This window comes from Dromaius novaehollandiae, chromosome 1 (assembly GCF_036370855.1).
Source record: "Dromaius novaehollandiae isolate bDroNov1 chromosome 1, bDroNov1.hap1, whole genome shotgun sequence".
In the NCBI taxonomy this organism is placed as follows: Eukaryota; Metazoa; Chordata; class Aves; order Casuariiformes; family Dromaiidae; genus Dromaius; species Dromaius novaehollandiae.
The window spans coordinates 10,657,763-10,671,194 of record NC_088098.1 but is presented as its reverse complement, the minus strand read 5'-3'; the positions used below and the strand labels follow the sequence as shown (position 1 = coordinate 10,671,194).

Sequence of the window (13,432 nt, the reverse complement as noted above, 5' to 3'; positions counted from 1 at the left end):
CCCTGCTGCGCTGGCAGCTCGGCGCGGGTCTCGGGCCGCTCTCAAAGCCACGCTTGCTGTCGCCTCAGGGCTCCCACCTGCCTCCCATCCGTGCTCTTCATACACAGACACACGTTTGAGTGCGCGTATAAAGGCTCGCTTGTGCTGTAGCCCACGTCCAGGTCTTACTCATCCCTTTCGGGTGGGTGCAGAGCACACCCAAAACCAGTTCTCCTTAAGGTAGCATGGATGCTTCAAGCACAGCGTGCAGCCCAGGCAGAAGCCAGTCGCTGGGCTCAGCACGCTTCGTCCCGCTCTTAGCTTCCCAGGGTAGATGCCGCCAGTGCTGCCGTGGCTGCGTTCCCGTGGCTGTTCTTACCGCTGACGTTGCACCGTGGCACATTGCAGCTCTCCCTTTTTAAACCTAACGATGGCACGAAAGGCATTTGCTCTGCTGCTTTCAGGTACTTTGCACGCAGAGTGGCAGTAGATCAGACTAAACTCCCTTCCAGGCTTTCCATGCCGGAATATCGCCAGCTCGGAGAGGACATCCTGCTTGCTGCTTGAAGGCGTGCAAGCTGCCTGAGCCTCCCGAGGTCCCTCCACCCCAGAGCGCATTGCTGGGTGACCACGCACTCCGGCAAGCCCATCACAACCCTCTTCTCAAAGCTGCAGACTTAAGGGAGGTTGTTTTGGTTTTTTTGGAGCAGCAAATGGTGAAGAATATAGAAAAGAGCTGATCCTTTATTACACTTTAAACACTGTGAATGTAATAGATCTGTGGTTATAGAGGAGGCAAAATTAAGTTTTTGCCGTAATACATCAGAATATTTATGGAACCTATATGAAGAGCTGTGCTCTCTTCCACTGGTTAATGTGAACTGGCCAGTGATACTGTTTTTTTAATCAGCGGCGTTGAATCTCAGCATAGTTTCAGAAAAAGAACTGTGGACTGGCAATTTCAGTTGCAATTCCTCCATTCAACCCACAAAACCACATTTCCTCTCCCAATTCTCTCCCCACCAGTAGTTTCTCAATTAGCTTTATCTCTTTACAGAGGCTGACAACATGGTGCATAACTTCTGACCATGGTGCCCACTAAGCAGGTTTACTTGCAGTTTTATTTTTTATATTTGTAAATCCTGAGGAACTTGTGACTATTTCCTCAGCTCTCACGAGGGGAAACCCGTGTCCCAGCGTCACTGAAGTAGACTACTGAACGAAACGTGCTTATCGCCTCATCCTACACCACGCAAAATTCTGTGCTTCTGAACATAATGTTATAGAAACTGTAAATAGTATTTACAAATTGAGCATGTTGTAGCGGTTGGCCATGTTTAAATGTATGAAGGTAAACAAAACCATATTCTGTTGTTGCCATAATTGGGTTTTCCCCATCAGATGTGTAGCTCCTTTCTGGAGTAGAAATCTTAGTAACTCTTGCTCAAGTTAATGGAGGTTTTTATGAGACGTTCTTGCCCACCAGACCTCCCAGAGGCTCTGGGAATGGCCGTACTGCAGGTCACTTTGGTGTCCCACCAGGTGAGACGGGGCGGGGGAGACCTTACATAGCTGACCCCAGGCACCATCGAGGCTGCTGTACCCTGAGCCTTCGGGAGGGCAGAGAGTGAGAAAACCTGGTGCACCTCTAGGACTACTTCTCTGAATAAATATTACTAAGTTTCAGGATGTGTCCCAAACTATATCTTGTCAGCCAACAACACTGGTTTAATTAAGCATACCTGCTAATCACAATTTTCCAGCTTTTTATAGTGTGTGCTGTAAGACACAGCTGGAGATGAGGAACACCTTTAATTAGAGCAGCCATTGCTGATGTAAGTGAAGAAAGTTTAGGTCAGGAGCTTTGGAGCATTCTTTGAAGGTGCTGTAGCCATGGCTGGTGAAGTACATGCTGCGGTTGTTGCACACTGTGCATGCTCTCGAGTTGACTTTCAAACTGTTTGAGATAAGGAGTTGTGGAATAGAATAGAATAATTTGTTGAGCAGAAACTCTCCAGAGCAAGAAGTGTTAAATGTCTGTAAATGATAAATTCTCCAGCTGGAAAAAGATTTCTATGGAATTCCCTCTGGTTCCATTATATCGATATCCTTATTGATTGGTTTGACTGGACATAATTTATTTTGGAGGAAGCTATTAATTTTAAAACATCAAAGTTCACTGATTATGTCAATAACAGAGGTATAAAACATGATTGGAGACAGTGCAAGTGTGAAGGAGATTCCCGGTACCAAGTCCATCCTTAAGTGACTAAGCCAGTAACAGTAATGTAGGCAAATGTAAAATATGTCTGTGGGCAAAGGATCAAAATAGAGGAAACATGTTACAAGGGAAACTGCTGCCAGAAACTATTAAGTTCATTTAAAATAAATTAAAGAGAGACTTAGGGTTTTGTAGGTAAAATCTTGAAGCCATTACCCCAATTAGTCATACTAGAATATATATGAATCAAGCAGGATTATTAGGATGTGTCACCAAAGACAGTACGGCCAGAGAACCGGTGTTGTTAGTATGCAAAGCGCTCAGCAGAGCACGACTAGAAGCTGGGGCTGAGATGGTTTGATTTTTTCTTTTTTTTTGGGGAAGCTACTACACCTTGGAAAGGATACATTAAAGATCCAAACAGGATGTGTCTGTGTTGTAAATAACGGTTGGGGTTACATTTTTATTGAGATATGGAGTTGTTTTCTATTTATTTGTTGCACAGCAATGTTTTATTTGTTGTCGCTTATGTCAGTAAGCAGAAAGGTTTGGTCCATTCACGGCTCTGAGTGAACGGTCAGTATGGTTTTCCCAGGTAAATCCGCCAGTTTTGAGTTTCACTTCTACCAAAGTAAATTCAGGGCAATTCCACTGGCTTGAATGCTGCCTGCGTGAATTGTCCCTACCCCAAGGAGAAGCATGTGAGAACGAATCTGGTGGGAGCAGATGTCTGACACTACGACACAGCGGTCCTTTGTCACGTTTGTCACTGATACAAAACCTATCAAGCGGTACGTCTGATGTTTGACTTCTGGGAGACATGCTCAAGTTTACAAAATGAAAAGATTCAGAATAATGCAATATTTTCAGGAAGTCATACCAGAGTCGCTCATATGGATGAGAGACTCACGAACTAAATACAATAACTAAAAAAAGAGTAAGTGAATGCAAAGCAGGAACAGCTGCTTTTCGGAAAGAGAGGTAAACTGGAATACACTGCTAAATTAGACCTATGAAAAAGCTAGTACAGAGTGAAGGTATCAGCCTTACAGGTTGCTATAAAAAAAATTATAAAGTTGCTATTATAAAACACGTGCTGGGCCTGTTAGGGAACATTTAAAATACATTTTGGTTTTGGCTCAAGCCTTTAAAAAGAGATTTTTCTTCTTCTGTATTTCAGCAATGCAGTAGGTCATTAGCATTTTCTATTTATATTACTGCTGGTCCCTGTTTACTATTACTAAATCTGCTTGCCTTAGAGCATTTAGCACCGTGTTGTTCTCAATGGAGCACTTAGACTTCGGCCGTAAATTGTCCTCTCATCCTTCCTGACAATGAACACCCTTAAACCGCCGGCGCGCTGGAGATCAGGCTCTCACAGCCCCCACCCCACGGACTCACGCAGGCATATCACACTCGCACAAGGGGCTCATTCAGCGTCTGGGGGAATTATGCAAATGGGAGGGGATATTCTCCTCCCCGAGCACCAGAATTTCCATATGTGTAACTCCCGTTAGGTTTAATGAGACCGGCACTCATAAATCCCTGAGATGAAATTATACCCCTAAGTGGGTTCTGACAAAGGGCTGCTCAAAAGTTTTGATTAACAATCCCCTAAAAGTAGAACATTAAAGGAGAGATTAAGCAAAAGTGTTCTCTCTTTCAGAATAAATTTTGTAAGTCCGTACATTAAAGGTTCATCCTTGCAAATCTGTATTTCTACTGAACTACTCACTTCAGTAAGTAATCAAAAAATGTGGGCATAAAGCTCTACTCCTGTTAGCATCAAAACATCCTAACCCAATCTGCTTCCCACCTGGATCCCAAATTGCGAATGAAATTCAAACAGGAAGTTGCAGTAAATTGTTGTTTCCGTAACTACGAAAAAAACACATTCAAACGTTATGCATGTAGCAAAAGGTTGTAGAACAAATACTTCCTGTCCCACGTCCGAGTTCCCTGCGCGCAGTCGTACCCCCACGAGGATCACATTGCTGTATCCGAGCTCTCGGTGGTTCCTGTCTACAAAAGGAGTTAAGGCTCTTAGTGACAGACTTTATTAAGTTGTTATATGCTTATTTTTTCTTTTTCTACTGTTCTTATTGGCCTGTAGATGTATTTTCCCCGACGTTGCGTATACTGAAAGGATCTATTATTTAATAATGAAGGAGTAATAACGATAGTGAAATAAACACACGGCTTCGAGAAGGATAAAGGTGATATATTTCTGAGTGGAAAAACACATCTGACCGAATTGCTGGTCTTTTCTTTCTTCATAATATTTAATAATTTATCAAGACATCCTGACCTTTAATTGATCACAGGGGCCAGCAAGTGCTTTAGCAGTCTGTTGTATTCTATCAAACTAGATGTGTGTTTTTCCTGTGAAGCAGGACGTAATCATCCAGAAAAATCAATCATCAGCAGCATATTTTAGCTAAGTGAGTGCGATTCACTCAGGGCTGGATTCTGCACCTTTCTCCGCGCTGAAGGGGACCAGCACGAGTAATTTGGTTGCCTCTAACTGGCTACCTGCTTGAGTCCAGGTTGAAAAATAAGCTTACGATTGTACATTTGTATTCATGTTTTAGAAACAAAAACAGGATGGTAGTCAACTCCAGATAGTTCTTTATTCCTAGTAAAGAAATAATGCAGATTACTGATGTTTTTCCTAAACACATATTTGTATTAAAAAAATCAGGAAGAAACTCTATTTCTTTCCTGCCACTACTTCAGGATTTTAAGACTTGCCTTTCGGAGCCCTGAAAGGGGCTGATAATTTAAGGATGTTTCCGGAATATTCTTCCAGCAACCAAAAAGAAACCATTCTTCCCTCACTATAGCTTTCAAGGAAAACACACTTTTCATTTTTCACATGTGTTAACAGGTAAGGATCAAAAAGGTCCTTTAAACATCCAAACAGACATAGGACAAATGTAGGTGCCTCACTCTGGAAATGGGGTCTGCAAGCTGCAGCTCCAGCAGCTCTTAAATGCGCTAGGCACTTATATACATTCAGTGGATAGACATTAGCCCAAAATTTTCCCTAGGGCCTACGCTTGGATTTCGGTGAATTCTGGTCCAGACCTGCCTGACAATGGCGCAACCTCTGTTGCAGCCCAGACGGTGCGGAGAGACAAGCAGCTTTCCCGCAGCCTGCCGGAGGACCCCGGTTCTGCAGCGGTGCTGGAGACCTGTCCTAGCCCTTCCGTCCTGAGGGCTTTAGCCAAAAGAGTGGCTCCTTGTCCTTAGTCGCTTGACTTGTCCCAGACCTCCTGCATCCGAGCGAGTAGTGTGGTCTTAACTTTAACAGGAGAGTGGGGGCACCTGTCTATAAGATTAACCTTCAACTTTGTAGAGAAGACATGCTACTGGGGGGAATGGAGTGTGGGTGTAAGATCTCTGCCCTAGTGAGTGCTCTAAAATTATGTAAAAATATATTAAGAATTATTATAAAAAACATGGCTACCAGCATCTCTCCATTTTGAAAAAAGTGAACTCTCCGGCACCAGGACCCCCTCCCAGAAAAGGTCTCCCGATGCTGCTCGGGAGAAGCGAGGCTCTGGTTCGGCTGCATTAGCCGCCGCGTGGGATGGACGCTCTGGCTCAGCGCTGTTCACCTCGCTCCCTGCAAGGTGCCCCAGGCAGAGCCGTGCTCATCTCGCGGGTTTGTGGATCGCCCTACGGAGAAGCTAGAGCCTGCGTGGACAATGTCAGTCCCCAGCTCTGTTTCCTGAGGGAACGGGCTTCTCCTAGCACTAGGTACTTCATTTTTACATAAAGTAAAATCTAATTTGAAGGTGTCTGTTTTTGACTTAAATTTACTATTTACTAATTAGGAATGATTTAGCCTTTATGGCTTTATTTTCTTGGTATTTCATCGATATTTCTTGTTTAGTGTTTTGTTGTCACTCTTACTCATAACCTTGAAAATGGAAATATACAGCAGATGATCGCTTTGGAAGCAGCAAAAAGAAAATGCGTTCATTCATTTTACAGCTATATTTAACCCTTTCCTTTGCTGTCATACTGAGTTCATGTAATAAATAAGAAATGGTAGGCTGCCTACCTGTTGAGATTTTGCATTGGTGAAGGATTTGCCAAGGACCTTGACATGCAGATGAGATACTTTTCTCAGGTTCTTGTTTAGCATCCTGTTTTCTAAATAAGCAGCATTATCATGTGTAACTCATGGCTACTACATATCTACTTTTCTTAGACTTAGAAAGCAGAAACAGATGTGAATCTTTCTGCATTGTCTGTACCATTAGACCATTCCTGGAGTTCCTGTATTTAAGCTAACTTTTGACATAGCAGTTCTTTGATTCAGTGACTATAAATAGTGCATTGAATAGGACTAAGCACATTTTTTAAAATTATGGAACTTTCCACAATAAAAACAACTTCTGGGCAAAATCTTGAGGGGGGCTGAGCACGTCTAGTTCCTCTCCCTGCAGAGCTGTTTGCAGGTACAAAGCATGTCTGGGGTTTGAATGATTATACTGGGACTCCTAAAGGCACAGAAATTTTAGGGGATGGAGAAGCTAGACAGTGCGGGTGTCTGAAACACCTCAGTATGATGAGTGCACATTGTAAAAAACAAGAGAAAAGGAGTTCAGAGGGATGCTAATGACTTCCTTGCATGTAGCACATTTTAGAGCTGTGGATACCAACTGTCACAAGCCTTTGAACATTTATATATTAAATGAATGCCCAGGAAACACTCAATCATTTGCAAAACTGGTTGTGCAGTTTTATACAGACAGATCTTGAAATACCACCTTAAGATTATTGCCTTTTTAAACAATAACTTGAATATATATAATTGCACTGGACAATAGGACATGGCAGGAGATGCCATTAGACCAACGTGGACCTGAGCCACACACCTGAAAATCAGGCATGCTCTGTAGCAGAAGTTGTCTGAGGAACCTGCAAGACACCCTTTTGTTTTGTATGTAATCAGGGTTGTCTTGCATTCAGTTTATTTTTTGCAGCAGAAGCTTGTTTCACATTTGCCTTGGGTTTTTTCTATGGTGCAAATGTTCTGTCTGGGAAGCAGCTTGCCTGGTAGGGGAGGGGAATGGAGGAGAAGGAAACTGGTGCCTACTGTAGCAGGGGACTACAAAAGGACTAGAAACAAGAGGTGGAGATAACATACTCTATATTTTATTTTCAGGAGTCCTTAGCTGCAGTTGCATTTCTCCATTTTTGGCATCTGTATGATTTTTATGTTCCCTTTTTCAATATAAAAATTGCTTTTAATCATCAAAAAAAAAGATTTTTTTTCTAATATCGCTATGTCATTCACTTGTTTCAATATTTCATTTTCTTGAAATAATCTGAAGCCAGTGAACTCCAAAATAGAGTTGATGTATCCAGTAAAGGTCCTGCAGATGAGGACTGATTGCTTTTAATGTAAAAATGATAATGAATGGATAAAATCAGAATTCTGAGTATTCTCTGTGCAATTCATTGACTACTTCTGTAAAAAATTGAATGAGTTGTTTTTCATTGTTAAGAATTTATTCTAGTCACTGCAAAGTTGTTCTTTTTATAAACTGTAAATCAAAGGAAAAAGAAATTCTCCACAGATGTTATATGTGTTTGATATATTAGATGCATTTTTGCAGCCTACTGCCTGAAACCTACGGAATTCATTAACTCACAAGTTGCTGCCGAGAGGGAAGTGGTCACATTTCCCAAGCTGGTGTGCCTGTCCCCAGCTGAGGGATGTGGTTGCGGTAGTCTTAGCCCTGCTCTGTATTTGGGTCCCTCTGTAGAAAGTGGGATTTCTTCAAACTGAAGGGCTGTTCCTGTTTCTCCCCTGACAGCCCCTCTCATTTAATTAACCTGCTAAAGTCTGTAGCTGGCTGTTTCCCATTATGCAGCCAGGAATGATGATAGGTGTGAGCTCGTGGTCTGCATCAGTCCCAACAACCCAATCCCACATCACTGAAATAACTAGTTTTAGCACAGACTTCAAAGAGAGAAGGAGAAGATCCACAACTCTGGGAAAGAAGCAGTGTTACCATCTTTCACCCTCAACAAAAGCAAAGTAGTTGTCTAATCACCACTGACCCTGCGAGCACCCGATGCTGTCTGGGCGTACGTTTGGACACCACTGTCTCCGCAGGGGGCAGCGGGATCAGTCTCAGCAACGGGAACAGGGCAGCGAGCCTCAGGACCAGTCAAGCAGCTTGCTTTGAGGGTATTAATGCCATCCCTCCCAACATGCCAGGGAAGAGAAAAAAACATCAGTGGTAGTAAGGCTGACAAGAGATAACCAAACCTCGTGTGCGTCTAATGTCTTGAAATAAACAGAGATGAGTCAGTAAAACAGCATATCCCTCGATTCCCCTCCTGCTGTGCTCCAGAGGAGCCTGAGCCTCTTCTCCGTGACCATCCCAACGCAACAGGCTTTAGGGTCACTAGCGTATTTAACCCGTGTGGAAGTTGGAAGGTCTTATATGTATGCTTCAGTGGTGAACTGACTGAAAATCGTGAGTTAGAAGGTGATGATCATTTGTAAAAGATATGGGCATCATTGCCATCATCCACTCCCTCCTGTCACCTCTGGGACAGAATTCACTGTGGCTCCATTTCTCCAAAAAAACTGAAGCTGGTTTAGAATTTAATAGCCCTCAGGGTAAATAATATATCTAACCCTGAGCTATATTCTGTGATTCTCACTAGAACATGAGTGGAATTGCAGATGTGGATCTATTGTGATCTATAAAATGCGAAATGACTTGCTTGCAAGGCAGCCCCCCGCTATGAACAGTACTGCTGGCACTGCAGTCCCTGGAGAGGCACAAGGTGGAGCAGCATGTTTGTGTTAGCAAGGATTCGTCCGCCTCCTTGGTGAAAATCTCTTGCTTGTAAACGCTTTCCACATTTGGATCGGTGAGGGTTTAAGAAAAATTGCTGCATTTGCATTTCAGAAGAATTGCCCTTAAAAACAGTTGTTGAGGGTTCTGAGAAGTAGAGATAAGTTTTAGTTATCTCTTTTTGTTTGAACTGAAATAAGTGAATACAAAAAATACCAGCCAACATAAACTTTCTGAAATACGATCACGTAACAACTAACAGGGACCTTTTTGAGCATGTAGGTACCTGCTACCATATGCTCTTCTTTATGATCATACTAGCAGTGTTTTTAGACTATCTAACTGTTTTCTGCACTGAAGGGTTCACTATTTGAAGTAATTGGGTACATGGCATTTCCTTCCCATAGGTGCATTCAAAAGAATAGTTTCAATATTTATTGTTTAATGTACTAGGATTAAAGGTGTAATAATTAACTTGAGTAGGATTCAAGCTTAAAGGTATTAAACAACCACATTTGCACTAATTTGTAGGAAATTGCAGAGGGGCTCTGCGGGGGGGGGGGGGGGGGAAGGTTGCCAACTGATATTGTTGCTTTGTTTAAAAGCTCTACTTTTTTTTATCTAATGATGAACTACAGTGTATTCCAGAGAGAGTGATTAATAGAAGACATCCACATTTACCCATGTATTAAAGGTTGTTTCAAAAAAATTCAAAAGAATATATACTGGTAAAACTGGTTGAAGGTTGCTGCTTTTATTTCAGATCAGAAGAAGAGTTCATGAATCCAAAGCTCATCTGCTTTTTCCCAAGTAGATGTGTCTGTCTAATAAAAGATAATACCTTTCCCTATAAGCTTCATTTTGCTTATGAAAGTGTAGCCTTTTTTCTTCAGATTTTACTTTCTTTTAGATCTGCAACATGTAAAACGGGTAATGGAATGACATGGTTATACAGTAGCTGCAGTCCAGTTTCCTCCTTTAAAAATGCAAATAATTCCTTTGGTATTTGTTTCATGAAGAATAATGATAGTAAATTCATTGCGCCAAAGTCAGCCTTGGCTCAAGCAAAGGCCAAGTCCAGTGTTTTCTTTGGCATTAATTCTAATTGTGTGATGGCATACTCTTTTTTTTTTTTTTTCATTCCATGTTGCCATGATTAAATCCATGGTGGGTATCTTACTCTGCCTGTTAGAACCTTGCAACGAGCCATTAACACGTGTTACTGTTTATCTTCCCTGTGTCTTTCTCGTAGGAATTATGTCTGACCACCAGTTTGGAAATCAGTTTATGTGCAGCGTGGTTGCATCGCACGTGAGCCATCTCCCGACGACCAATCTCAGTTTTGTCTGGATTGCTCCTCCGGCGGGGACGGGCTGTGTGAACTTCATGTACGTATACACCACGGTAACGGTCCTGCAGGGGTCCGTGGCTAGAGAAAATAGTCCCTCTGGAAATAACAAAATGATCTGCTTGCACTATGACCTTGTAGCTGGATCAAGGAGTCAGTCCTGCAAATGCAAGCTGTAACAAGAAGTAAGAACTTTGTGTTCTTCCTGGCTGATGAGTTTCTGAGCATATTAGGGCTTTATGCTTCAAAGCATGTAAGAACGAGATAACTTTATATAGTGTAGCATGCCATCAGAAACATAATGTATGAGTGCATCAGGATTTGAAAGCCTAACATTTGAATATATATTGATTCCTCTTAGTTATTAATCATATTATTGATTCTTTGCATATATATCCCATTTACATTGACCTAATTTTTTATCTTTTGCATTTAATAAGAGTTAGAACCTCACAGGTTCTTTGATATCACTTAGATCATAAACCTCAACATAAAATGCGAGAAATCTATCAAACTCAAGTAGCAATTTTAACTTCTGTTTAATTCAGCTAGTTTATTATCTGAAAAAAACAGAGGATATTCTTACTGCAGGTGAGTTTTTCTATTAATTTGTTTTAAAGCCCTGAATAATTGTTTGATGATATCATATTAAATGCCAACAAAATAGTATAGCTAACATGAATTATTAGCTGTGCTGTACTTGAATCTTTATACTGTTACTATTTTTTTACTTTAAAGTGTTTTCTAAACATTTGTCCTGAAATCTTGGTAAATAAGATGTGAGAGAGAAAGTATATCTAGAGTGGGATTGAAAACAGAAAATATTTCAGGCTGGACCCATTCGCACAATAGGAGTCAGATTGCTCCGTAGATAGATGAACAGTTGCAATGTTTTAGAGTGTGAGACCTTTGATGTGTTTCTGTTACTGTTCAGTTTGTCAAAACAAATCCTGCTCCAAATGAGTTTTATTTCCTTTCTATCCATACCGGGAAACTGCAGGTAACAGCATCCCACAAAATCAAGTTGTTTTATTGTTTAACATATAGCAAAAAGGAACAAATGGGTGACTGACTGGTTTGAGAACCTACGTTGAGGATGGTGAACATAGCAGTCATTGACAAGCCAAGCTGTGTGTTTAATATCCCTCTTTCGTACCTAATGCATGTTGTTTCCTATTCCATTACAACATATTATTAACGGCAATGACAGTGTTGAGACATTTTTATTTCCAGCTCTCTTTTTCATTTTAAATCTCAAAGGGAAACTGGGGGAAAAAATGGTTTTCATGAGTGGTAACAGACTTTTGAGAATACATTGGTTCCTCATTGACTTCTACAAGGTACCAGAGAAGCTATTTATAATATTTAAGATTCCCATTCACTATCTGACAAAAGCCAGTGTTGAGGGAATATTGTTCCTGTTTTACTTAACTTCTACGTCAGAAAGGTTAGCCTCATAAAATGGTTAGCCTCTCTCTAGAAAATCTGTGGATTTTATACTTCAATTCCTCCCCAATTTCCATAGTTGATCTGGTTGTAAAAGATAGATTTTGTACTTTGAGCTGGCTGAGAAAAATGCCAAATGAGGATACGAGATCTGTGTCTTTCTTGCAGACTCCTGCTTACTCCCTCTCTTTCTCAGATGTTTGTTTTTCCCCTGTACTCAAGAAATAATTGTTGGTCCCATCTTGCATAGAGACTGTGAGCATATCTATATGACATCTGACCTTCCATTTCAAATTTTGAGGGTAATTTGTAAACAGTTATTCATTTTGGTCTTACCGATTATTTTGTCCATATTCTATTTGTTCCTGTTCAAGGAGAGCTGAAGGACAGCTCTGTAGAAATACAAAGAGCACTATAACTGCATATTCACATTTAAGCAGAATTACAGAGACTTTTTCTAAGGCACTGAGTGGTTGCCTATCTCTGCTTCCACCGAAATCAATGGAAGATTCATCACTGGCTTCAGTGGGAACAGAATTAGGTCAGCACTGAACAGTTTTAGAAATCCAGCCTTTAATTCCTTGTTTGTATAAGCAATAACATGTAATTACTGCCTCTTCACAAACACTGCTTATTGTACTATGTCAGTGAAGTTTTTAGCTGGATTGCAGTCTACAGAACTATATATCTGAAATCTGAACTTACCCCTGACTACATAATTTGCAGAGTGGATGTAAACGTAAGTACATCAGTAGTTTGGGTGCAGAGCCACCGCAACTGTCTTTCCTTGCTATTCCTGAGGCTGGAAAGGTTGAGTGCTCCCTGTGCCCAGGGGACGGGCGAGCGCGGGAGCATCCTGGTGGGGTCCCGGCCGGGCACCCCGCGGTCCCAGTGGCTTTGCGGAGTGCCTCGACGTGCGGTATAAGTGTGCTCCGTGGGTGATACCAGTTTGTCTTTGAAGGGTGAGCAAAACAATGCAGCTTATATCAATCTGGTATGCGGTAGGACAAATGCAGACAAGAACGGATAGGCTCAGCATCCCTGCAGTCAGCGTTTACTCTGGCGTTACACCTGGCTCCAAGACTTCTGGGGAAATGTGATCATCAGCCGAAGCAGGAATTGAAGGGAGGAGAAATATATTTTACCTTTAATCCTCCTTCCCATTCTTAATTCAGCTGCCCACGCTTTCTTGCCTCAACTACTGTTTTCCATGCCTACTAAATCACAAGGTGGTGTAAACAAAGCTATTTATTTTTTTGTGCAGTGTTAGTCTGCCTACCTTACACAATTTTTTGACTTCCAGGCTTTCAGAGAGTTGGTCTGCCTTGTTCCTCTCCATTTGCTTCTCTACAGCAAATAGTTAACATAAAAAAGATTTTTTTAATGCTTGGCACTGACTTTAACTGCTTGACTATTTTAAATTTAATATGAATTAAAAATGTCTGCAAATAGTAATACAATTTTTAACACATTTAATATGAACTAAAATATCTGAATGGTAATTCACAGACCCTGTCAACAGAGCAGCAAAGGTGAAAACTTCCCACACTGTTGCCAATACATCTATGATTCAGATGAGCTCATTAGTCTTTGGCCTCTCCAGGGACG

General features: G+C 41.4%; 1 protein-coding gene across 3 annotated transcripts in view; it reads left to right on the top strand.

Annotated features, from left to right (window-relative positions):
• Positions 1-13,432, top strand: part of RELN (reelin) — a 300,760-nt gene that overhangs the window by 74,013 nt on the left and 213,315 nt on the right. For all 3 annotated transcript variants that reach the window (XM_064505385.1, XM_064505379.1, XM_064505392.1), the window contains exon 3: positions 10,283-10,418. In XM_064505385.1, coding sequence (XP_064361455.1) covers positions 10,283-10,418 — 136 coding nt within the window. The remainder of the gene's footprint in view (positions 1-10,282; positions 10,419-13,432) is intronic.